At 42.5% G+C, this 24,924-nt stretch overlaps 1 protein-coding gene and 1 non-coding gene across 2 annotated transcripts; one reads left to right on the plus strand and one right to left on the minus strand.

Moving 5' to 3' along the window:
* Window positions 1–4,409: 4,409 nt before the first annotated feature.
* Window positions 4,410–12,351, minus strand: LOC109683583 (IQ domain-containing protein F1-like). Its single transcript, XM_074059295.1, has 4 exons — window positions 12,087–12,351; window positions 8,523–8,587; window positions 5,715–5,825; window positions 4,410–4,844 (listed from the first exon to the last, which is right to left on the minus strand). Exons 1-4 carry the CDS (start codon window positions 12,349–12,351, stop codon window positions 4,410–4,412), a joined length of 876 nt encoding a protein of 291 aa, XP_073915396.1.
* Window positions 10,018–10,147, plus strand: LOC141418694 (small nucleolar RNA SNORA31). The gene has a single exon (XR_012443351.1). It is a non-coding gene; the product is annotated as a small nucleolar RNA SNORA31 (small nucleolar RNA).
* Window positions 12,352–24,924: the final 12,573 nt, after the last annotated feature.

A 24,924-nucleotide genomic window follows, 5' to 3' on the forward strand; every position in this document is an offset into this window, starting at 1 on the left:
CCCATAGCCACCCCACCTCCTGCTCACCAAAAGAACTGGGATTTGATTGGCTGCCAACATGCTCATTTACATGAACATTTCCAGCCTCCTTGAAGCTGGAGTAGTCATGTGATACTCACTGGCCAATGAGATGTCTGAAGGAGTCACTGGGTGGATCTTCTGGAAAAGCTCTGTAAGGAGGCTGCCTGGGTTCAAATGGGCGTTTTTCCATCTTCCCTGAGATGTAAGCCTGACAGCCAGCACTAAGGTAACCGTTTTGAGAGCATGAGAACAGTGAGTGACAAACTAGTAGGAGCGTACTTCTGCGATGACATTACGAGTAGCCACACCAGGCCTGGACTGTCCACGCTCAGTTGTTTTGGTTTTTTTAAGCTTTTTTTTTTGAGACAGGTTCCCACTATGTGGCCCAGGCTGGCCTTGAACTCACTATGTAGGCTGTACTGGCCTCAAACTTTTGATCCTGCTGCCTCAGCTTCCCAGGTGCTGGAATTATAGGTGAGCCCCACTACACCTGCAGACAAACAACTTCTGATGTAGAAACAAACCTCTGATTTGTTTGACTCACTGTATTTTAGATTTCTACTCTGGCCAAACATAATTTCTTTTGCCGGGAGGAGGGAGGGACTGGGGTTTGACCTCAGGGCCTTATACTTGCTAGGCAAATGCTCTACCACTCAAACCACACCACCATCCCTTTTTACTTCAGGTTATTTTCAGATAGGGTCTCATATTTTTGCATGGTGTTGAACTCAGAACATGATCCTCCTGCCTGTGGCCTCTTGCTTAACTGGGATCACAGACATGGCCAGTTTATTGAGACAGGGTCTCCCTAACTTTTTTACGTGGGCTGGCCTCCAACCACTTTCCTCCCAATCTCTGCCTCCTGAGTAGCTGAGATTACAGGCATGAGCCACCATGCTCAGCCTTGCTGATGTCTCTAGAAGATATATGCCTATTCCTCTTCTTCTAGTGCTACACTTAAATTTTAGCACTTATTTTATTTGGCATGATGGGAAGTCTGAAACAAATCAGTATTTGTGCCCCAAATCAGGCAAAAACTTCAGCCAGATTTCCTTTTCTCTACCCATTTTACATTCAGCAGCTCCCTACGCTGATGTCATCTGAAACAGTGTACATATTTTATGGAACTATACCTATTAATAGAAAAATCTTGTTCATTTATGACAATAAATTTCAGTGGAATCTGTGTTCATTACTGCTTCTTGTATCATTTCCTGGATTTGTTGTTGTCATGGAGTTAAGTTCCCAGAAATACTTTCAGAGGTTTTTATTTAAATTTTTGGCAGTACTGGGGTTTGAACTCAGGACCTTGTTCTTGCTAGGCAGGTGCTCTGCCACTTGAGCCATACCCCCCACCCTTTTTTTGTTTTAGTTATTTTTCAGATATGATCTCACGTTTTTGCCCTGGGCTGCCCTCAGACCACGGCCTCCCTCATAACTGAGATCACAGTCATTCGCCACCATGCCCAGCTTGGTTTGTAGACATTGGGATTTCCTTAACTCCCTCTCTCCCCCGTTGGCCTCAAGCCTCATCCTCCTGATCACTTCCTGAGTAGCTGGGATTGTAGACATGACCCACCACACCTTGTTCAGAAATCTTTAATGGGGACCAAACTTTGAATTAATTAAAATACCTTCTATTTTGTCCTTACACTTGAATGACAGTTTAGTAGCATGCCACTCTGTGCTCAGAGCATTGGATGTTGCTGCATTCTCCCTGCACCCAGCATTGCTATAGAGATTGCTGATGTCAGTCTGAAACTTACTCCCTGCCAGGTCATTTGTTGATGTCTTTTCCTCTTGAATTTTCTAAGTATTTTGTTTCCATCAGTTATGACATTGTGCTGTGATCTGTGTGGTGCTCCATCTGCTTTTCGTCATCTCTTGAGGGCAAGTAAGTCCCTTAGGCTCTGGGAAACTCATTCATGCTTTAATGTCGTTGCCTCATCTCTGTTCCTCGTCTCTCAGGGACACACACTCAACCATGACTGGAACTCCCGGATCACTGCCCTGTTTTATTTTCTCTGCCCTTTTGTGTGCAATCCAAGAGGGCTCTCTTGTCAAACATTCCATGCTCAAATCTGCCCTTTCTCCTTCCTGCTATGCATCCCGTGTATTAATCTTGACAATGGTGTTCCTTTCTAAGATTCGTAAATAGCTCCTAAATGATGGTTTGTTCTTTCATACCCAAGATGTCTTCTGTCGGCTGAGAATATTAATTTCACTCTTTGTGTGTTGGGGGCGGGGGGTGTGATCAAACCCAGGACCTCATGTATGCTAGTCAAACACTCTACCACTGAACTGTATCCCCATCCGTTGGTTTATTTGTTCTTTTTTTTTTTTTTTTGAGGCAGGATCTCACTATGTAGCCTAGGCTGGCCTCAAACTTAAGATCCTCCTGCCTCTGCTTCCTGCATGTGGGGATTACAGGCATGTGCCACCACTCCCAGTTAAATTTCCTTTGGCTATCACGTTTGTGTTTCTGAGGTTTAGGGAAACAACAGCACGTTTTTTCTTGCTGTTGGCTTCCTCCAAAGCTTGGTGACTCTTACTGGGTGTTCATCTTTGGTTTTTAGATTTCCCCTTAGCCTACTAATGAGTGTCGCATCCCTGATTCCATGGATCTCAGGGGAGACCCATGGGGTGAGCTCTCCAGGTGAAGTATCAGTGTCACATGGCACCAGGCCCTGCCACTCCTGCCCAAGGCCAGTCTCAGGTTCACCTGGACACAGTCCCTCTCTTGCCAACTGCTTGGCTTCCCTGAGAGTCATGCAAGAAAATTCATTAAGGATAATAAGAACCAGGAGTCTCTCTCTCAGAAAGAGGAGTTAGAAATGTGGAGAGAACTAGAATGAACGCTGAGTCTAGATTGTAGCTGAAGGTGTCAGTGTGAACTCAGACACCTCAATATAGATGTAGAAAGAAATAGAAATAGAGCTGTATTGTTTGTGCAGATGTGCAAACATATTCCCTGGCTCTGTCACTGAGGCGGCCTGGGGGTGGGGTTAGCTCAGTAACCAGGGGCTGTGGGTCACTCCAGTTGACCCCAGAATTTGCTGCCTTTTCTACAGACCCTCAGTATTTAATGTCTATGCTTTATTTTGTTGCTGATGCTGGATATTTTGAGCTTTATTAAAGTGTAATTGACAAATAATTTAAGAGATTCAACTTGATGTTTTGAAGATGCTGAAGTTTTATGTTGCCTGATATTCATCCTGAAAGGTAGGGCTAATTAGTCTCAGATCACAGCTCAGGAAACTTGGGCTCAGAGTGGGGAGTTGATTTGTCCATGGCCACATAGCAATGAGAAGCAGAGCCAGCAACCTGACTCAGGTTCTCAGAAGTCTTTGCTTTAAGACAATGAACACAAGGCAAAGGGAAGCAAAGTGAGAGAGAAATTTTCTGAGTGGGAGAAACAGGCTTTAAGAAAGACACGGGCAGGATATGAAGCAGAAAATACAGAGCTCACTGGGTGCCAGTGATGGTTCACGCCTCTAATCCTAGCTTCTTGGGAGGCTGAGATCCAGAGGATTGTAGTTCGAGGTCAGCCCAGGCAAATAGTTCTAGAGACCCCCATCTCCAAAATACCAGAGCAAAATGGACTGAAAGTGAAGCTTAAATGGGAGAGCACCTGCTTTGCAAATGCAAAATCCTGAGTTCAAACCTCAGTACCACAAAAAAAAAAAAAGAGAGCGAGAGGGAAAATACAGAGTTCACACCTAAAACAGGAAAGATGATAGGGAGCTGGAGCCTGAGACCTCTGGGCAGCATCTCAGAAACTCTGTGAGCTAAGGGACCAGCTCACCAGAGTCAATGGGGCTGAGCTGGACACAGGGCTCTGAGCTTATAGCCTTGTAGGGAAGGACCCAGAACCCAGGCCTCTCTCTCTGCAGGAACCTGTGGAATAACAATATCCAGACAGGCAGCAGACTCTTGACCATTTAATTAGCCTTTTATCACCAGTTGGCCCCATTCCCTCCCCAGGTGGCAACATGTCTCAGGAAGGGACTTTCAGAGGACCCAGCTGTACCTGGACCAGCCTCCTCAGCTCCTGGGCCCATGATAGCATGGGGTATGACATGCACCAGAGGGGAGGGTTGGCAGTAGAACAGTGTGGAACCTCCCATGCTGCCCAGGTCTCTTAGCCATCATTTGGGACTGTCCCAGCTTGAGAGACAGATGGGGTTCAAGGTGGGAGTAAGCACTTGGTTGGGCTAACAGCTCCCAGTTTGGATCTCAGATTCTGTCTTAGAGGCTGAGTATAAGGTTGCAGCCCCAGTTGGACAGGGAGACGGGATTCCTCAGAGCTAGTAAGCAAGATGCCAAGATCGCCCCTCATCTGCTCTGCCCTCCTGGAGCTTGGTGGACAAAGTCTGCAGGAGACCACATCACTGCTTTATTGGGAGGGGGATACACTCCGTCACAATGAAAGGCCCTGAGCCTAGCAAGACCTCCAGCTCGAGGTGCAGCTGGTTGGATGTGATGTGGTAGTGGCCCTTGATGACACCCCTCGAAGCACAGATGTGGCACCTCCAATAGGCCTGGATGATGTGGACAGCACTGAGCAACTGACAGTAACGCCGGCGGACACGCCACATGCGGACCCAGGACTGCAGCCTGACCACTGCCCACTCCTCCTGTGAAAATGTCTCCAGGATCTCCTGCCGCCTCTTGTTCATAAGCTTCGATAGCATCAGCCGCCACCAGCCCTGGATGATCCAGGCCCTGAGGGCTGCATGCAGCAGCGTCCGACGAACCAGTGTCCCCCGCCACCAGGCCTGGATCTTTACAACTGGCGTATTTTTCTCCTTGTTTTCTGAGGACTTGCAAGGAAAAAAGGGGGACATTTAAAGAATGCTCCCCCAACCACCTTAGTCCCAGGGAGTCCTGGGACTAAGATAGGTCTTGCCCGTCTATCAGGGCCTTCTGAAATTTGCAGCCCTGGGCAGGGCACTGGCTAGAAACAGACCAGGTCAGAGTCCTGCCACTGCTACTTCCAGGTTAATGGCCACAAGCACATCCCCTTGTTCCTTGAGTCTCAGCATCCCCATCCATAAAACAGGGGTTTATCTGTCCTGGCATCACAGCCTTCAGGGTAACCAGCCTATAGCCAAAACTCTGCTCTATGGGTCAAGGGTTACCTGTTCTGTGTGAGCCTGCCCACCTACCCAGGACCCATGGCCCTTCCCTTCAGACCCTCCCACCAGCTGGGGAAGTGACATCCTTTGCTCCCCCACCCTCCCTTTCCTGATTCCACATCAGTTCACAGCCTGCTCCCTCCCTCTGTCATGTCCTCATAGTAAAAGTTTCCCCAACCATAAAGTTCTGCGTCGTCTCTTCCCCATCTTCACTTGCCTTGACTTTCACACTTTTAATCTTAATTGACAAGCAAATGTACATGCACAGATGCACACACACACACACACACCTTCCCCTATCTTGTCCATTCCATTCAACACAGTCCTGGCCTTCCCGGTCCCAGCCTTGTGTGCCCTAGAGAGGTAGTACTATTTTGAATTTCACATGAGCACTGTCTGCTCTGTCTCTGAACCAGTTTTAGCCTGAAAAGACAATGGGAAAGGAGGAGAAACAAGAATGTGTTTCCTCCTGTTCTTAGGTCCAGACCATGCAAAAGACTAGCCACAAAACTAGGAGTCAAGGATCAGTGACACCCAAGCCAAGGCTCCTCCTACCTTGGCCTTCTTCAAGGTCACTGATGCTGAGGATAGGTCAGTCAGCTTTTCCGTCTTCTGAGGGTCGTTATCTTCAGCAGATACATTAGTATCTTTAGGCTGATCCTCCTCCTGAGATCAGCAGATGGGGAACGGTAAGAGGGAGGCCACCGCCCCTCCCTCTCCATACATTACACACATCCCTGGCTTCCATGGCTCCAGATGTCAGAGGAGCCCCTCATCCTGAGAAGTCTATGGGGACATCCCTAACAAGCCCAGTATGTCTGGTTCTCTTTTACTCACCATTGGTCACACATGGACTGGGTGTAGATGGTTCAAAACCCCTCAGGTCCGTGTTCAGCCAATCATGGCATGAGTGAGAGTGGAGGAGGGAGACCATGATGTCATAAGAGCAACTATGACTCAGGCACCAGGGGGCTACCAACAGAGAAGCCTCTCCAAGGAAAAGACAAAGTGCTGCCCATTCTTTTCTACCATAAATGTTCAAAGCTCTGGCTTCAAAGTCAAAATGCCAGAAATACCAGCCTATTGGTATAATGGTGTATGAAGATGGTCAGTCATTGGTAATAACATTTTTTTGGCAGTACCGGAGCTTGAACTCAAGTTCTACACCTTGAACCACTCCACCACCCATTTTTTGTGATAGGTTTTTTCAAGATAGGGTCTCACAAACTATTTGCCCTGGCTGGCTTCAAACCTCGATCATTCTGATCTCTGCCTCCCGAGTAGCTAGGATTACAGGCGTGAGCCCTGGTCCCCAGCTTGGTAATAACATTTAATTGAAAAACTTAAATATTTATCAATAGGGATTGGTTTAATGGTTTATAGTCCATTTCTACCTTAGAATACTATGTAACTATTAAAAATGAGTTGATCTGTATTACTGATGAGGATGTACATTCAAGATGCGTTTGTAAGTGAAAACACGTATATAAACAGAAGTATCTAAGAACCTAATTATGGGCATATTTGAATATAAAAGGGGAGAAAAGTATTTACTCAGACTGTTTCCTTTGAACGGAAGTGTTGAATTGCTGTTTTATGTGTGACCCATGTACACAGTGTCCAGGAAAACCCATGTGGCAGGCGCCCAGGACCCAGACTGGGCCACCATCTCAGCCTTGAATGGCTCATGATCACATGTCTCCCTCTACCCTTGGGCCTCAGGGTAGCTACTGCACAAGTAGGACCCCCCTTCTACAGGGTCATGGACCTAGACATGATCTGGATTTCCCTGAGTCCCCACAGAGTCACAGCCCCAGGGATCACTGAATGTGTGGGGTAAGTATAGAAGAGTCCCATGGGGGGAGAGGGTTGTTGGGGCAAAGAGGAAGAGGCCATTTGGGCCTGGGAGTGTCATAAACGTAAACAAGGTGAAGGTGAGAAGCTGTGGGTTTGGAGCGACAAAAATGATATAGCACATGTCCATTTAAGAAGGATAATGTTGTAACACTAGTAGGTTTTCTACCTCCCAACACACATCTGCGCACATCCACATGGGGTGAAAGTTTTATGCTTTTGGAAGGGTAATCCCCATTTTCCTCACAATCTAAATCAATGGGCTTCAGCTTATTGAAAGACAAGAAGATAAACTGGGTGTGTGGCACATGTCTGTAATCTCAGCACTTGGGAGGCAGAGGAAAGAAGATTGCAAGTTTGAGGTCAGCCTGGGCTACATAGTAAGACTCCATTTAAAAAAGGGGGGATAGAGGGAGGAAGGAAAGGAGGGAGGAAAAAGAGAGGGGAGAAGAAGGGAAGGGAAGAGAAGGGAAGGGAGGAAGGAAGGGAAAGGAGAGAAGGAGGAAAGGAAGGGAGGGAAAGAGGAAGGAAGGAAAAAGGGAGGGAAGAAGGAAGGAAGGAAGCAAGGAAGGAGGAAGGAAGGAAGAAAGGAAGGCCCATCAGTGAGCTATGGAACATCTTCAAGTCACCTGTTAAACATGTAATTGAAGTCTCAGAAGAGAGTTCATACCCTATTACCCCCCCAAAAAAAATCTCAGAAAATATCATCAAGGCCACTACTGTGGTATGACTGGCGACACAAAGTAAAGTCCCCAAGACCAGAGTAAAACCCCAGAGCCAAGATGAAAACCACTATTAAAACTTAACCAACAACCTCAAATAGAGTTTCCAAGGCATCTAACCTGTAGCCAACTAAAGTTTCTGAATCAGACTATGGAAGTGGTTCAACCAATCCAAAATTCAACTGAATTGCAATTGCCCTGGTGATCAAACCAGGGCTATTACAAGTTACCCATCATGAGCATAACCAAGTGAGCTCTACTCCAAAATAAAGGACAGGGGAGTAGGGAAGAGTTGACACTTCTGGAGTGGGAGGGTGGTACAGCCAGAAGCAGCTGGGGTGGGACCTTGCCATTCATGGCTGACATTGAAGCAAAGGTTCAGACGGCTGCTTTTCACTCACAGGAAGGTCCATGCTGATCATCACCATTGTCCTGTTAGGTGGGTCTCAAAAAGAGGGCTCCCATCTGGGTCAAATATGTCACAAACGACTGGGACTGTTCTGCTCTACCCAGACAGAAGTCCTGGGTAGGTGAGGAGAAGTTTGTCCAGTTATTCTGGCCCCCTGACACTTTTGCAAATAGCAGCTGTCAGTGGATGACAGCAGGCATGGCAGGTGGCACCCTCTAGGGTCTCAGCTCCCATGCCTTGGGGATGGCAGTACAGACCCCTGGCCTCAGTGGTTGGGGCCCAATGTGTCTGGCAGTCATAGTGGCTACACTGGCTTCCATATCTGGGGATCGAGCCTGAGAGGTTTGACAGCCGCAGTGGTGGCACGGATGTCCGCACCTCCGGGATCAGGTGTGGAGCAGCTGACAGCTCTCCATAGAGGTCAGTGTTACAGCTCTCACGCTCTGGGGTTGGGGCCAGAGCACTTGACAATGTTGGCTGGGGGTGACACGCAGGGTGGACAGTGTGACAGCTCTCTCTCATGCCTTGAGGTCAGGACCCAAGGCACTTAGGCAAATGCCACTATGTCCACCTGGATTCCAGTCACCTTCGCTGATGTCAGTTTCACAACCCCACCATGCCATGGATAGCCCTGCTATTTCCTATCCCACCAACTCGGGGAGCCCCATAGACTACCAACGCTCCTGCCCACAAGGGAGGTCCTGATTGGCCACCTTCTCCTCCAATCTCACTCTTGTACATGGTTCCCCCTATTGCAGGTGCCACTGCTGGCTTCATTACTGCTCTACCCAAGATGGCCCCAGATGTCCACTGCAGCTCTCACCGCCACCACCATGCTGCTCCTGCCCACAGCTCCTGATGCCACAACTGCTTGCCCACCCCACTGCTGCTCTTGCCATCCAGCCACTGCTGCCACCTCTGCTGCTTCTCCTCCTGTCTTTGTGTAACCAGCCCAGCAACTCTACTAATGATGAGAATCAAAAGTGGCAAGGAAGACCACTTGAGAGGCGCTATTGGACCTGCTCTGGCAAAGCTGCAGGGCAGAGGTCAAGGTGCCTAGCTACTTGGGAGGCTAAGATCAGGAGGATAGAAGTTTGAGGCCAGCCCAGATGAACAGTTCATGAAACCCCTATCTCCAAAAATAACCAGATTAAAAATGGACTGAAGGTCTGGCTCAAGCAGTAGAGATCCTGCTTTACAAGCACAAAGCCCTAAGTTAAAACCCCAATATCATCAAAAAAAAAAAAAAAAAAAAACAGGGCAGCACAAGGGGGTGTCTCCCAGCTGCTTACAAAATGAGGCAAACACCTTCTTGCACAGGCAGAAAGGAGGTGTGACAGAGTATCTGCACCAGTCATAGAAGTTCCCTCATGCAAATAAAGGGCTGTGTTTGCACCAGTCACAGGCCTTTTGTTGGGCATCAGAAGGAAGTGAGCCCCGCCTGGCCTAGGTGAAAATTGAGTCATCTAGAATTTTCCAAGGCTTATGGGGTGACATAATGTCTGGTGTAAGTTGTTTGTTGAGACAGTGCCTTCAGAAGATGGAAAGGCACTTCAGTAGCAAGCTATGGATGTCATGTGACTTCCCCAAGATGTCCACAGAGTACAGCTGGTGCTGGCATGAGAGCTGGCTGCTGTGCTGATAGTTCTTCACTCAAGTCAGCCGGGGTCCCAGGGAAGGTCTAACAGCTGTCAATTAGGAAGTGAAGTCTCCTCAGCCCCCAACATCTCAGCGCATTAAAAGGGAAAAATAAAGAATATAAGGTGCTTAAAACAAAAGCTCATGAGTATTTAACAGTGCTCTAACTAACAATGCTTAACTCCTGCCCAGGTGCCCAGGGAGAGGTGCATCACTGTCATGTATCAATACCATTATGCATTCTTTATGATGGTTTAAAAAATATACATCATGAAAACCTGAGACCACCCACTAGGATGCAAAATAAAATAATCCCTATACTTTCTATCTTTGTGGCAGCCTAGATTGAATTGGAGAACACATCAATAGAGAAAAAGGAAAAGGAAAATCTGAGAATAATGAGTATTGGCAAGGATGTACAGAAAATGAGACTCTCATATATTTTTTAAGGTACTACCATACAAAAACTTATTTTGCTATTTCTTTTTAAATTAAAAATAAACCTACCCTGTGTCTCAGCAATTCCACTCTTAGGTATTTACACAAGAGAAATTAAAACACAGGTTCACGAAAAGACTTGTATAAGAAAGCTAGTAGCGTTATATTCGGAATCACCAAACGCTGGAAATATTAAATACCTACAAACAAGAGAACAGTTAAATAAACTGTGACATATTCACAAAATGAAATACTACAGGGTAGTAAAAAGAGAAATCATGCTAACTGATGTGGATAAACCTTACAGACGTTATGTTAAACAAAAAAGTCAAACAAAACAGGACATATTGTACAATTCCACTGATATGAAGTTTTAAAATGTGCAAAACTAATACATCACAACAGAAATCAGAACAATGGCTACCTTGGGAGTTGGGATTGATTAGAAAGGAGCACAGGGAGCTGGGTGCCGTGGCTCATGCCTGTAATCTTAGCTACTTGGGAGACTGAGACCAGGAGAATCGCAGCTCATGGTCAGCACAAGCAAATAGTTCATGAGACGCCCATCTCCAGAATTACTAGAGCAAAATAGGGTGGAGGTGTGGCTCAAGTGGTATAGCACCTGCTTTGCAAGTTCAAAGCCCAGAGCTAGAACCCCAGTCCCATCAAAAGGAAAAAAAAAAAAAGGCAAGGAACTTTCTGGGGTGACAGAAATGTTTTATACATTGATATATGGATTATGGGATATATACATTTGCCCAAAGTCATTTGACTGCATATTTAAGATTTCTTCATTTTATTGTACATAAATTATACCTTGCTTTGTATTGTTGTTTTGTTCTATTTTACCTTAGGGGATTTTGTTTGTTTGTTCGGGGGATTTTTTTTGTGGGACTGGGGTTTGAACTCAGAGCTTCATACTTGTAAAGCAGGCACTCTATCCCTTTAGCCACACCTCTACTCCATTTTGCTCTGGTTATTTTTTGTGATGGGTCTCATGAGCTATTTGCCCGGGCTGGCCTCAAACCGCAATCCTCCTGATCAGTCTCTCAAGTAGCTAGGATTACAGACATGAACCACTGGTGCCAGTTTTACCTTGTTTTTTAATGACAGTGAAATAACACTTTTCAGAAAAACAAAAGCTGGTATAATTCATTACATCAGACTTATAAGAAATGCAAAAGGAAGATCCAGATTGAAGCTCAGAGGAGCAGGTAGGAATTAAAATCCCCAAAGGTGGCAAATATGTGGGCAATAATATAAAACCATCTTTTAAAAGTTCTTTAAAATATCAGTGAGTTCAGAGATAGAAAGGCAGAATAAGTGTACTACAGGCAATCTTTCCCAGTGATTACAACCAAAGCAACTAGATGCTAAAAAGCAAACAAAAGTAAAGAAATGGGGAAGAAAGAAAGAACTAAAGAACTGTGCATTCCAGTTTTCAAGTAAAAGTCAAGAGCAGGCCAAAGCCAGGTCTATCATCCTAGCTACTTATGAGATAGCGACCAGGAGAACTGTAGTTCAAAGCCAGCCCCAGGCAACTAGTTCATCAGACCCTATCTCAAAAATAAATCCATCACCAAAAAGAGCTGGAGGAGTGACTCAAGCTGTAAGAGTGCCTGCCTAGCAAGCATGAGGCCCTGAGTTCAAACCCTAGTACCGCCAAATAAAAACCAGGCCAAAATTCAGAACTGCACAAGTGTGGATAGCAAATAATCCTAGAGGATCATTTTCCACCAAAAAAGGCACTTCCTCAAACCAGAAGTTGTGGTGCTCTCCTCCTCTTCCTCTCCCATTTGTCTTCATCTTCTTCTTCATGTCTTCATCTTCTTCATCTTCTTCCTCTGTCTTCCTCTTCATCTTCACTGTCTTCTTTGCTGTCTTCATAGATGTCTTCTTGTCCTTCCTCATCTTCTCCTTCCTCATTTTCTTTGTCCCCTTCTTCACATTGGCCTTCTTCACCATCATCTTCTTCTTCATATTGGCTTTCTTCTTCTTCCCCTTCCCTGTCCTCTTCATATTGGCCTTCCTCCCCCTCATCATCCTCTTCTTCACATTCGCCTTCCTCATCTTCCACTTCACCATCTTTGTCTTCATCTTCTTCTTTGCTGTCCTCTGTTGCCTTCTTCATCTTTCTTTGCTTTCACCTCCTTCTTCATTGCCCTCATTATCTTCTCCTTCATTTTGTCATCTTCATCTTTTTCTTCTTCCTCTTCATCTTTTCTGTCTTCTTCATCTTCCTCCTCATGTTCATCTTCACTGTCTCTCTTGCATTGTCTTTGTCTTCCTCACCATCTTCACCTTCACCTTCTTCATTTGTGTCTTCTCTCTTTGTATTAGCTTTTTTCTTCATCATCATTTCCCTTTCATCTTCCTCTTCATCATCACCTTCACATTCACCTGCTTCATCTTCTTCTTCATCTTTTCTTTCTTCATCATCTTCAGCTTCATCACTTTCCTCTTAATCTTCCTCTTTGTTTTCTTTTACGTCTTCTTCATCATCTATGTCTTCTTCATTTTCATCTTCACCTTCATTTTCTTTGTCATCTTCTACATCATCTTTTCCATCTTCTTCATCAATTTCTTTGTTTTCTTCATCTTCACCTTCTTCATCTTCATTGTCCTCTTCAACTTGTTCTTCACCTTCTTTTTCTTCCTCATTATCTTCATTTTCTCCTTTGTCATCTTCTTCATGTTCATCTTCTCCTTCTCCTTGGTTTTTGTCTTTTTCTTCTTCATCTTCTTCTTCCCAAGGTCAGATGCAATCACAAAATTGCAGTGTCATGGTAGTGGTGCACAGACACCTTAAAAACAGCTCCCAAGGAATTCCAAGATGGTGGCTAGAGGGAGGAAGCAGAAAGCATGCCTCCTAAAGTAAAATCTTGGAGAGATGCTGGAGATACACATTACAGGAAAAAACCACTGAGAAGAGGCAAAACTTTGACTCCTCCACACCTCCAGCCTGTGCATAGCATCTCCACTTCACGTTAAATAGAGAAACCAGGAGGGGTCCCGCACTGCCGCCAGACATGAGCACCCAGACGGCTTGGGAAGATGCGGACAACAAGGTGAGCTAAGTGGTACGCAGTACTCCCACAGACAACCCTGGGCCAGATCAGCATAGCCCCCTGGACAGACCGACCCCCACACAGAGAAAAAAAGAGAAACTGAATAATAAACAATAACAACAAAGACATGTAGCAAAGAGGGTGGGGTGCCCTGAGCGCCGAAGGGGGAGAGGGGAAATTCCTCACAAGCCGGCTGGAGAAGGCAGGGGTGGTGGCACACACCCAGCAATCAGGGGCGGGAAAGCTTGAAAAGTGGCAGTGGGAGGAAAACTCCACAGGAGAGGGGGAAAGACCCACTTCCCATGTGAACTGTAAATAAACATGCAGGCCTGAGAAAGCGGGTGCAGTGTCACCTCCCCCAGCATGTTTGGAAAGGGGAAAGCTTGTAGCAGTGGCATCATGCCCAGGAGAACTCTGAGTAAATAAAGACTGTGGGGCCAGTTGAGTGCTAAGCTCACCCCTGAGATCTGCATAAATAAAGCCTCCAGAAACAGCAGGCTGACGGCAGTGGGCAGGTGAGCCACAGCCGCAGATACCATTCACAGAACTGTGTCCAGACTCTTTTTTTTTTCTCTCTCCCTTTGATGAGACAATAACCGAACTACACCTGCATGCTGAAAACCTTACTGAAACTGTATTGCATTTGAACTTGGGACACTTTGTGGGGGTTTTTTTGTTTTGTGCTGTTTTGTTTTGTTTTTATTACTTTTGGTTCCCCTTTGATGAGACAATGATAGAACTACTTCTGAGACACCATCTCCAGGACTGGAGGCTGAGGGACAAACACCAAATTTATTAAGATTGAAACTTTATCGCATTTGAACTTGGAGATTTATGTATTTTTTTCATTTATTTCTTTTTCTTTTTCTTTTCTTTCTTTTTTTATTTTCAATCCTCTCTCAGTCTCTCTAATGCCTGTTCAGCTTACTGTTGATTAGTACACTATCTCTCCCTGTTTATATCTTTGAAACTTTTTTTGTTGTTTGTTTGTTTGTTTTTTTCTACTTGTTTGTTATTCCATTTTTCTTTAACTTCTTTGCTTTCCATCTCCTCTCACCCTTCCATTCTAAATATCACCATTGCTATTATTACAAGCTAGAAATTACTTAATTTGCACACAGTACAGGGACAATAACAACACCAAGGGCAATGACGGGAAGACAGAAAAAACAGAGAAACCAGTTTCCCCACAGCAAAAAATTAGTACAGAAATGAGAGGGGAATGAAGAAAACAGATACTCAGATCCAGACTCCAACAAAATGAAGATAAATTATGCCAAAGAACCCAATGAAGCCCATAAGAACAATCTGAAAGAAGAAATAAAACAGGTAATCAATGAATTTTATAGAGATGATACTGGATAGGGTCAACCAAAATGTACAGGAGACACTCGAGAAATTCCAAGACAACAAAAATACAGAATTTGAAAAAGCACAAAAAGAAACAAAAGAAACCATAGACGCACTGTATAAACACCAAAGTGAAACAAAGAACATGATTAATAAAGAGATAAATGAACTCAGGACAAAAATAGACAACATTAAAGAGGAAACGACCCAGGATATGGAAAACCTCAGAAAAAAGAATGAAACAGAACTGAAAAACAAAATGGAAGGCCAATCCAGCAGAATAGAACAAACAGAAGAAAGAATCTCAGAACTCGAAGATGAAATGGTAATAAAAGGAAAAACTGAAGAACTATTAGTTAAACAACTCAAGACCTGTGAAAAGAAAATGCAAGAACTCACCGACTCCATCAAAAGACCAAACCTGAGAATCATGGGCATTGAAGAAGGAAAAGAGGTGCAAGCAAAGGGAATGCATAATATATTCGACAAAATAATAACAGAAAATTTCCCAAATCTAGAGAAATCTATTCCCATACAGATGCAAAAGGCCTCCAGAACACCAAACACACCAGATCAAAATAGAACTACCCCACAGCATATCATCATTAAAACAACAAGTACAGAAACTAGGGAAAGAATATTGAATGCTGTAAGAGAGAAAAAACAAATAACATACAAAATCACAGCAGACTTTTCAACAGAAACGTTAAAAGCAAGAAGAGCTTGGGGTGAGATCTTCCGGGCACTGAATGAAAATAACTTCAATCGCAGGATACTCTACCCACCAAAACTATCATTCAAAATAGATGGAGCAATAAAAGTCTTCCATGATAAGCAGAAACTAAAACAATATGTGACCACAAAGCCACCACTACAAAAGATTCTGCAAGGGATTCTGCACACAGAAAGTGAAACCCAACATAACCATGAAAAGACAGGCAGCACCAAACCACAGGAAAAGAAAAAGCAAGAAAGTAGAGAGTAACATCAACTTAGGTACACACAATCAAACCTTCAAACAACTAAGACAGGAATCACCACATACCTATCAGTACTAACACTTAATGTTAATGGACTTAATTCACCCATCAAAAGGAATTTGATGAAATGGATTAAAAAGGAAGATCCAACAATTTGTTGCTTACAAGGAAACCCATCTCACTGACAGAAATAAGCTCAGGCTTAGGATGAAAGGCTGGAAGAATATTTACCAAGCCAATGGCCCCGGAAAACAGGCAGGAGTAGCAATACTTACCTCTAACAAAGTAGACTTCAACCTACATTGATCAAATGAGATAAAGAAGGACATTCCATACTAATAAAAGGGGAAATAGACCAAAAGGAAATAACAATTATCAAGCTATATGCACCCAATGTCAACGCACCCAATTTCATCAAACATACCCTGAAAGACCTAAAAGCATATATAAACGCCAACACAGTGATTGTGGGAGACTTTAACACCCCATTATCATCAATAGATAGGTCATCCAAACAAAAAATCAATAAAGAAATCCTAGCTCTAAAATATACCATAGATCAAATGGACCTACTTGATGTCTACAGAACATTTCATCCAACCTCCACACAATATACATTCTTCTCAGCAGCCCATGGAACCTTCTCCAAAATAGATCATATCCTAGGGCACAAAGCAAGCCTCAGCAAATATAAGAAAACAGAAATCATACCATGAATTCTATCTGATCACAATGCAATAAAACTAGAACTCAACAACAAAAGTAAAGACAAAAAACATGCAAACAGCTGGAAACTGAATAACTCATTACTTAATGAACAATGGGTCATTGATAAAATAAAAGAGGAAGTTAAAAAGTTCCTGGAAGTCAATGAAAATGAAAACACAACCTACCGGAACCTATGGGACACAACAAAGGCAGTCCTGAGAGGAAAGTTTATAGCCAGGAGTGCGTATATTAAAAAGACTGAAAGATCCCATATCAATGACCTAACAATATATCTCAAACTCGTAGAAAAACAAGAACAAGCAAATCCCAAAACAAATAGGAGAGAAATAATAAAAATAAGAGCTGAAATCAATGAAATAGAAACCAAAAAAACCATACAAAGAATCAATGAAACAAAAAGTTGGTTCTTTGAAAAAATAAACAAGATCGACAGGCCCCTGGCAAACCAGACTACAATGAGGAGAGAAAAAAACCCAAATTAATAGAACCAGGAATGCAAACGGGGAGATAACAACAAACACCATGGAAGTCCAGGAAATCATCAGAGACTACTTAAAGAACCTATATTCAAATAAATTTGAAAATCGTTAAAAAATGGACAGATTTCTAGATACATATGATCATCCAAAACTGAACCAAGAAGAAATTAATCACATGAATAGATCTATAACACAAAATGAAATTGAAGCAGCAATCAAGAGTCTCCCCAAAAAGAAAAGTCTAGGACCTGACGGATTCTCTGCTGAATTTTATCAGACCTTTAAAGAAGAACTGATACCAACCCTCCTTAAACTGTTCCACGAAATAGAAAGGGAAGGAAAACTGCCTAACACATTTTATGAAGCCAGTATTACACTTATCCCAAAGCCAGGCAAAAACACCTCCAAAAAAGGAGAACTATAGGCCAATCTCCTTAATGAACATTGATGCAAAAATCCTCAATAAAATAATGGCAAACCAAATTCAACAACACATCAAAAAGATTATTCACAACGACCAAGTAGGCTTCATCCCAGGAATGCAGGGGTTGTTCAACATACGAAAATCAATAAACGTAATAAACCACATTAACAGAAGCAAGGACAAAAACCACTTGATCATCTCAATAGATGCAGAAAAGCCTTTGATAAGATACAACATCATTTCATGATAAAAGCTCTAATAAAACTAGGAATAGAAGGAAGGTACCTCAACATTATAAACTATATATGACAAACCTACAGCCAGCATTATACTTAACGGAGAAAAACTGAAACCACTCCCTCTAAAATCAGGAACCAGACAAGGATGCCCACTATCCCCACTCCTATTCAACATAGTACTGGAAATCCTAGCCAGAGCAATTAGGCAAGAAGAAGGAATAAAAGGAATACAAATAGGTAAAGAAACTGTCAAAATATCCCTATTTGCAGACATGATCCTATACCTTAAAGACCCAAAAAACTCAACTCAGAAGCTTCTAGACATCATCAATAGCTACAGCAAGGTAGCAGGATATAAAATCAACATAGAAAAATCATTAGCATTTCTATACACTAACAAGGAGCAAACTGAAAAAGAATGTATGAAAACAATTCCATTTACAATAGCCTCAAAAAAAATCAAATACCTAGGTGTAAACCTAACAAAGATGTGAACCACCTCTACAAGGAAAACTATACACTTCTGAAGAAATAGATTGAGGAAGACTATAGAAAGTGGAGAGATCTCCCATGCTCATGGATTGGTAGAATCAACATAGTAAAAATGTCCATACTCCCAAAAATAATCTACATGTTTAATGCAATTCCCATCAAAATTCTAATGATATTCATTAAAGAGATTGAAAAATCTGTTAAATTTATATGGAAACACAAGAGGCCACGAATAGCCAAGGCAATACTCAGTCAAAAGAACAATGCTGGAGGTATCACGATACCTGACTTCAAACTATATTACAAAGCAATAACCATATAAACAGCATGGTACTGGCACAAAAACAGACATGAAGACCAGTGGAACAGAATAGAGGACCCAGATATGAAGCCACACAGCTATAACCAACTTATCTTTGACAAAGGAGCTAAAAATGTATGATGGAGAAATAGCAGCCTCTTCAACAAAAACTGCTGGGAAAACTGGTTAGCAGTCTGCAAAAAACTGAAACTAGATCCATGTATATCACCCTATACCAATATTAACTCAAAATGGATCAAGGATCTTAATATCAGACCTCAAACTCTAAAGTTGATATAGGAAAAAGTAGGAAAAACTCTGGAGTTAGTAGGTATAGGTAAGAACTTTCTCAACGAAACCCCAGCAGCACAGCAAATAAGAGATAGCATAGATAAATTGGATTTCATAAAACTAAAAAGCTTCTGTTCATAAAAAGAAATGGTCTCTAAACTGAAGAGAACACCCTCAGAGTGGGAGAAAATATTTGCCAGCTACACTTCACAAAGGACTTATAACCAGAATATATAGGGAACTTAAAAAAACTAAATTCTCCCAAAACTAATGAACCAATAAAGAAATGGGCAAGTGAACTAAACAGAACTTTCTCAAAAGAAGAAACTCAAATGGCCAAAAAACACATGAAAAAAATGCTCACCATCTCTAGCAATAAAGGAAATGTAAATTAAAACCACGCTAAGATTCCACCTCACCCCTGTTAGAATAGCCATCATCAGCAACACCACCAACAACAGGTGTTGGTGAGGATGTGGGGGAAAAAGGAACCCTCTTACACTGCTGGTGGGAATATAAACTAGTACAACCACTCTGGAAAAAAATTTGGAGGCTACTTAAAAAGCTAGACATTGATCTACCATTTGATCCAGTAATACCACTCTTGGGGATATACCCAAAAGACTGTGACACAGGTTACTCCAGAGGCACCTGCACACCCATGTTTATTGTGGCACTATTCACAATAGCCAAGTTATGGAAACAGCCAAGATGCCCCACTATTGATGAATGGATCAAGAAAATGTGGTATCTATACACAATGGAATTTTATGCAGCCATGAAGAAGAGTGAAATGTTATCATTCACTGGTAAATGGATGGAATTGGAGAACATCATTCTGAGTGAGGTTAGCCTGGCCCAAAAGACCAAAAATCGTATGTTCTCCCTCATATGCGGACATTAGATCAAGGGCAAACACAACAAGGGGATTGGACTTTGAGCACATGATAAAAGCGAGAGCACACAAGGGAGGTGTGAGGATAGGTAAGACACCTAAAAAATTAACTAGCATTTGTTGCCCTCAACGCAAAGAAAGTAATGTATATACTTTAAAGGAACTGAGGCCAATAGGAGAAGGGGACCAGGAACTAGAGAAAAGGTTAGATCAAGAAGAATTAACTTGGAAGATAACACACATGCACAGGAAATTAATGTGAGTCAACTCCCTGTATAGCTATCCTCATCTCAACCAGCAAAAACCTTTGTTCCTTCCTATTATTGCTTATATTCTCTCTTCAACAAAATTAAAGATAAGGGTAAAATAGTTTCTGTCGGGTAGCAAGGGGGTGGGAGAGGCGGGAGGGGGCGGGGGGGAAGGGAGGGGGCAGGGGAAGAGGGGAGAAATGACCCAAACATTGTATGCACATATGAATGAAAATGAATAAATAAATAAATAAACAGCTCCCAAGCTAATGAAAATGTACAAAAGAATCTTTGTGGTCTCAAAGTTCTCCAAATCACTACATCTCTTCCTCTCTTCCTCTCTCCTCTCCTGACCCTTCACCTGAAAGGTATCTCTACACACATGGAACAACCACAATGATGTGGGGATCTAAAACAAACCTATAATTCTAGCCAGAGAAGCAAAGAACACAGTATCTGTGAACTGAGAAGAAGAATAAGGTAAATTCAGAAAAGAGAGAGACATACAGAAGAGAATACTTTAATTCTATGCAAAACCAACACAAGCCTCAAGCTAACACCTGACCTGCATATCCTTTGAAAAATGCACTATAATATGAATCACTGACAAATCCCAGACTAACCCCCAAGCCACACAGGTATGGGGCAGACCCAGACAATACAGAAAGGCTTTGAAAACTGATCTGACACTGGAATCATTACCCACAGAAAGCAATTATGTGGCCTTAATCTAACTGGTTTGATTATCTGCTAAAATGGAAAATAAACCTTACCCAAGGATACTACAGTTAAAATGTAAAGGACAGGATCAAAAATTACTCAATATATGAGGAGCCAGGAAAACACAATTCTTCAGGGAAAAAGTAATTAATACTATTCCCAAGTAACCTAGACATTATCCATCATTGATGAGGTAAAGGTGAACTCTTTTTAAACGAGTGGAAAGATAGGAGTTTTCAGCAGAGAAACAAAACCTAAACTAAGCTTAAAAAAAGAGCCAATGGAAATTTTAGATCTGAAAATATAGTATTAAAATACAGAATTCACCAAGAGGTGAATTCACAGAATGTACATGACGAAGAACTCAGTGAACCTGAATGCAGAACAAAAGAAATTAGCTAATCTGAATAGAGGGGAAAATATCAGAAAATAAGCAAAGCATCAGTGAGCTGTGGGACGGCAGCAAAAGGTCTAACATTCATGGAGATCCAGAAAGACAGGAGGAAGAAACTTCTGCAGAAAAATTGTTTGAAGAAATATTGGCTAAAAACTCCCCAAATTTGGTAAAAGGCTTAAATTTACAGCATCTCATTAAACACCAAGAAGGGTATACTTAAAAAATAATAACGAGCTGGGCGCCAGTGGCTCACGCCTGTAAAATCCTAGCTACTCAGGAGGCAGAGATCAGAAGCACAAAGGTTCAAAGCCAGCCTGGGCAAATAGTTCAAGAGGCCCTATCTTGAAAAACCCATCACAAAAAAAGGCTGGTGGAGTGGCTCAAGGTGTAGGCCCTGAACTCATCCCTAGTACTGCAAGAATAATAATAATAATAACAATGAAACAGATATGTCATAATAAAACTGTTGAAAACATAGATAAAAAATCTTAAAAGCAGTGAGAGAAACGATGCATTGCCAATGGGCAACAATGATTTAAATGGCTGTAGATTTCTCATTAAAAAACATGGAGATGGAAACTGGAATATATTTTAAATGCTTAAAAAGAATTGTTGAGTTAGCATAGTGGTACACATCTGTAATTCCAGCTGTACAGGAGGCAGAGATAGGACGATCATGATCTGATGCCAGCTCTGGCAAAAATTAACAAGACCCTATCTCAAAAAACAAGCTGGGCACGGTGGTACATGCCTGCAACCCCAGCTAGGTGAGAGGTGGAGATACGAGAATTACTGTCTAAGGCCAACTCCAGGCATAAAGCAGGGGACCCTATCTGAAAAACAAACTAAAGTAAAAAGACTGGAGTTGTAGTTCAAGTGATAGAATGCTGGTGCAAGGCCCCAACTTCAAACCCCAGTACCAAAAAAAAAGAAAATTGTTACCTGGAATTCTGTATCAAGCAAAAACATGCTACCAGAATAATGGTGGCATAAAAGACATTCTCAAATGAAGAGAATTTATTGCCAGCAGACCTGCTCTTAAAGAAATGCTTTACTATGATAGTGCAGCAAAGGTTATCATTGGGCAGGGTCTTTACTTATGCAAAGTCCCAAGAATGGGGAACAGTGTGAGGGATCTAAAGCACTGTTCTTCACACCTCACAGAACTGACAATTGTCACATCCACAGTCTAATGGCTTGTGTCAGGATGGGTACACCTTGCAGTTTCACAGTTCTCTCCTTCACATGCCCATACGCCCTATTTAAGCTTCCTGCCTGTCACAAATGGAGAGAGAAAATGCTTTACACCCATTCAGTTGGATGCTATAGAACAATAAAAAAGAATGAACTATTAACAACTGTAGTAATATGAATTAATCTCAACATTAATTTGCTGTTGGGAAGAAATGACAAAGGATATACCCTGCATAATACTGTTCATATAAAATTCTAGAAAATGCAAAGTAACCTATAATGACATAAAGCAGATTGGTGGCTTCCAATCTGGAGAGATGAGAGAGAGACAAGAGGAAGGGATAGCCAAGGGGCATGAGGAAATACTTAGGAATGATGGATACTAAACACAGCCTAAATCCTAGCAGATTAACATAGTCCTCATACTAAAGGCAAGTACCTCAACTTCTATCATTCATTACAAGACTAGCTTTCAATTTAAAAATGACAAGATATGCTAAAAACACACACACATACAATTTGAAGACACAAAACAATCATCACAAAAAAACTCAGATACCTAAGTCGAATTAACAGGGAATTTAAAATAATTCAGATTCATATGGAAAGAGATCAAATGGAAAACTAATGCAAAAACAGATGAGTAATACAAGTAGATGAAAACTCTGAGTAAGATCAAAAGGAAATGTCAGAGGTAAAAAGCACCCTAACAGAAGTGAAGAATGTCTTCAATGGGTTCATCAGTGGACTTAGACTATGGCTGAGAAAAACACTCAGTGAGCAGGAACATATGCCATTAGAAATTTTCAAAACCATAATTAATATATGCCAACTAAAAATAACTTTTCAAAACTGAAGTGAAAAGGAAAAAAGAATGGAAAATGAAATGGAACAGAAGACCCAAGAACTTGGGGAAAATTCTAAAAATGTGTAAAATATGTATAGTTGGAATACCAAAAAGAGAGGAAAGAATAACACAGCAGAAATAACACTTGCAGAAATAACAGCCAAGAACTTTCCAAATTAATTAGATAGCCAACCATAAACCTGCGAAACTCAGGGAACACCAAGCAGGATAAATACCAAAACACTATTCTTATGCATATCATCTTCAAACTCACACACGCAGGGCCCTGGGTTTGATCCCTACCACTATCCCCACCCCCATCCATCTCCCCCCCATCTCCACCCCACCCCAGCCCCAACCCCCACCCCCACAAAAAAAAAAGATAAATTCACTGAAACTTACAAACTTCCAAAACTTGCTTGGGAATAAATAGGTAACAGGAACAGTTCTATGTGCAGTAAGGAAATTGGCTTTGATGTTAAAATTTTTCCAATAAAAACCATGTTGGCTTCCCAGACCCACATGGCTTCACTAACACATTCTACCAAACACTTAAGGAAGAAATAGCACCAAGTCTACACTGTGTCTTCCAGAGAATAGATCAGAACTATTTCCAAGTGACTTCAGGGGCCAGAATCACCCTAATACCAAACCAAAGATATTAAAAGAAAATAAAGGCTGTTTTTGATGAACACTGAAACAAAATCAATACTAGCCAATCAAATCTTTAAAAATCAAATATAAAAAGATTAGTCCACAACAACCAACATGGACTATCCTAGGAAGGCAAGGTTGGTTCAATATTCACAAATCACCCTATATAGCCCATCTTGTAAGCAAACTAAAGAACACCACGTGATCTCATCAGGTGATTCAAAAAGAGTATTTGAAACAATTCTACATCAATATATGATAAACACTGCAAACTAGGGCTAAAATGTAGCTTCCCCAACTTGAGTTATAAAGAGCTTCTACCCTCTCCCGGCTGCGGCTTCACATGGTGAGGGGCTCTGGTCTACACTCCTGGCCACTGCTGAGGGGGCACGACCTCCTCAAGGTTCAAGGGCATCCCCTGGTGACAGTGCGCTGGAGCCTGTCCTTCCTCTGCACTGCCTGTCGTGGTCAGAGGGCCTGGACTTCCGGTCCACGTGCAGTACAGGATGGGGTCACGTGGCCCCTGGGAGCTGACCCCCACTGTGCCAACCATATTGTTTGGAGGCCCTGGTGCCCATGCCAAAAATTCTACTGATCAGCCCTCTTGAGAATCAGGGTTGGCTCTTTGTAGTAAACGTGAGATTTTAAAGAGAAAAAAAAAAAGCTCTCCTAAAAGATCTGACAGATAAGATAGATTATTATTAGTGGTGTTGGGATTTGAACCCAGAGTTGCACTTGCTAGGCAGTGCTTGAGGGGCACCTCCAGCCCTGCACTTGCTCTTTTTTTTTTTTTTTTTTTTGTGGTGGAACTGGGGGTTGAACGCAGGGCTTTCCGCTTACAAAGCAGGCACTCTACTGCTTCAACCGCACCGCCAGGAGTCCATTTTGCTCTGATTATTTTGGAGATGAGGTCTCAGGAACTATTTGCCCAGGCTAAGCTCCAATCTCGACCTGGACCTCAGCCTCTCAAGTAGCTGGGATTACAGGCATGAGCCACCTGTACCCAGTGCTTCTGTTTTATCGTTCTTGTTTTTAGTTGTCCTTCAAGGGTTCATAGGCAGGGCTTGGTGCATGCTAAGCAAGCACGCTATCATTGAGCTACATTCACTCTACCTTTTTTTTTTTTTTTTGGCAGTACTGGGGCTTGAACTCATGCTAGACAGTTCCTCTACCACTTGAGCCACTCCACCAGCCCATCTCTCTTTTATTTGAAACAGAGTCTCACTATGTTGTCCAGGCTGGCCCCAAATTCCTGGGCTCAAATGACCCTCCTGCCTCAGCCTCCAATGTAGCTGGGACTGCAGGGCTGTGCCAGAAAGCTGGCTTCAGATGGTCTACTTTTTTAAATGATGTTGGAACAATTGCACATTCATAAGCCAAAAACAAAAAAAGAAAG

This window comes from Castor canadensis, chromosome 17 (genome assembly GCF_047511655.1).
Source record: "Castor canadensis chromosome 17, mCasCan1.hap1v2, whole genome shotgun sequence".
In the NCBI taxonomy this organism is placed as follows: domain Eukaryota; kingdom Metazoa; phylum Chordata; class Mammalia; order Rodentia; family Castoridae; genus Castor; species Castor canadensis.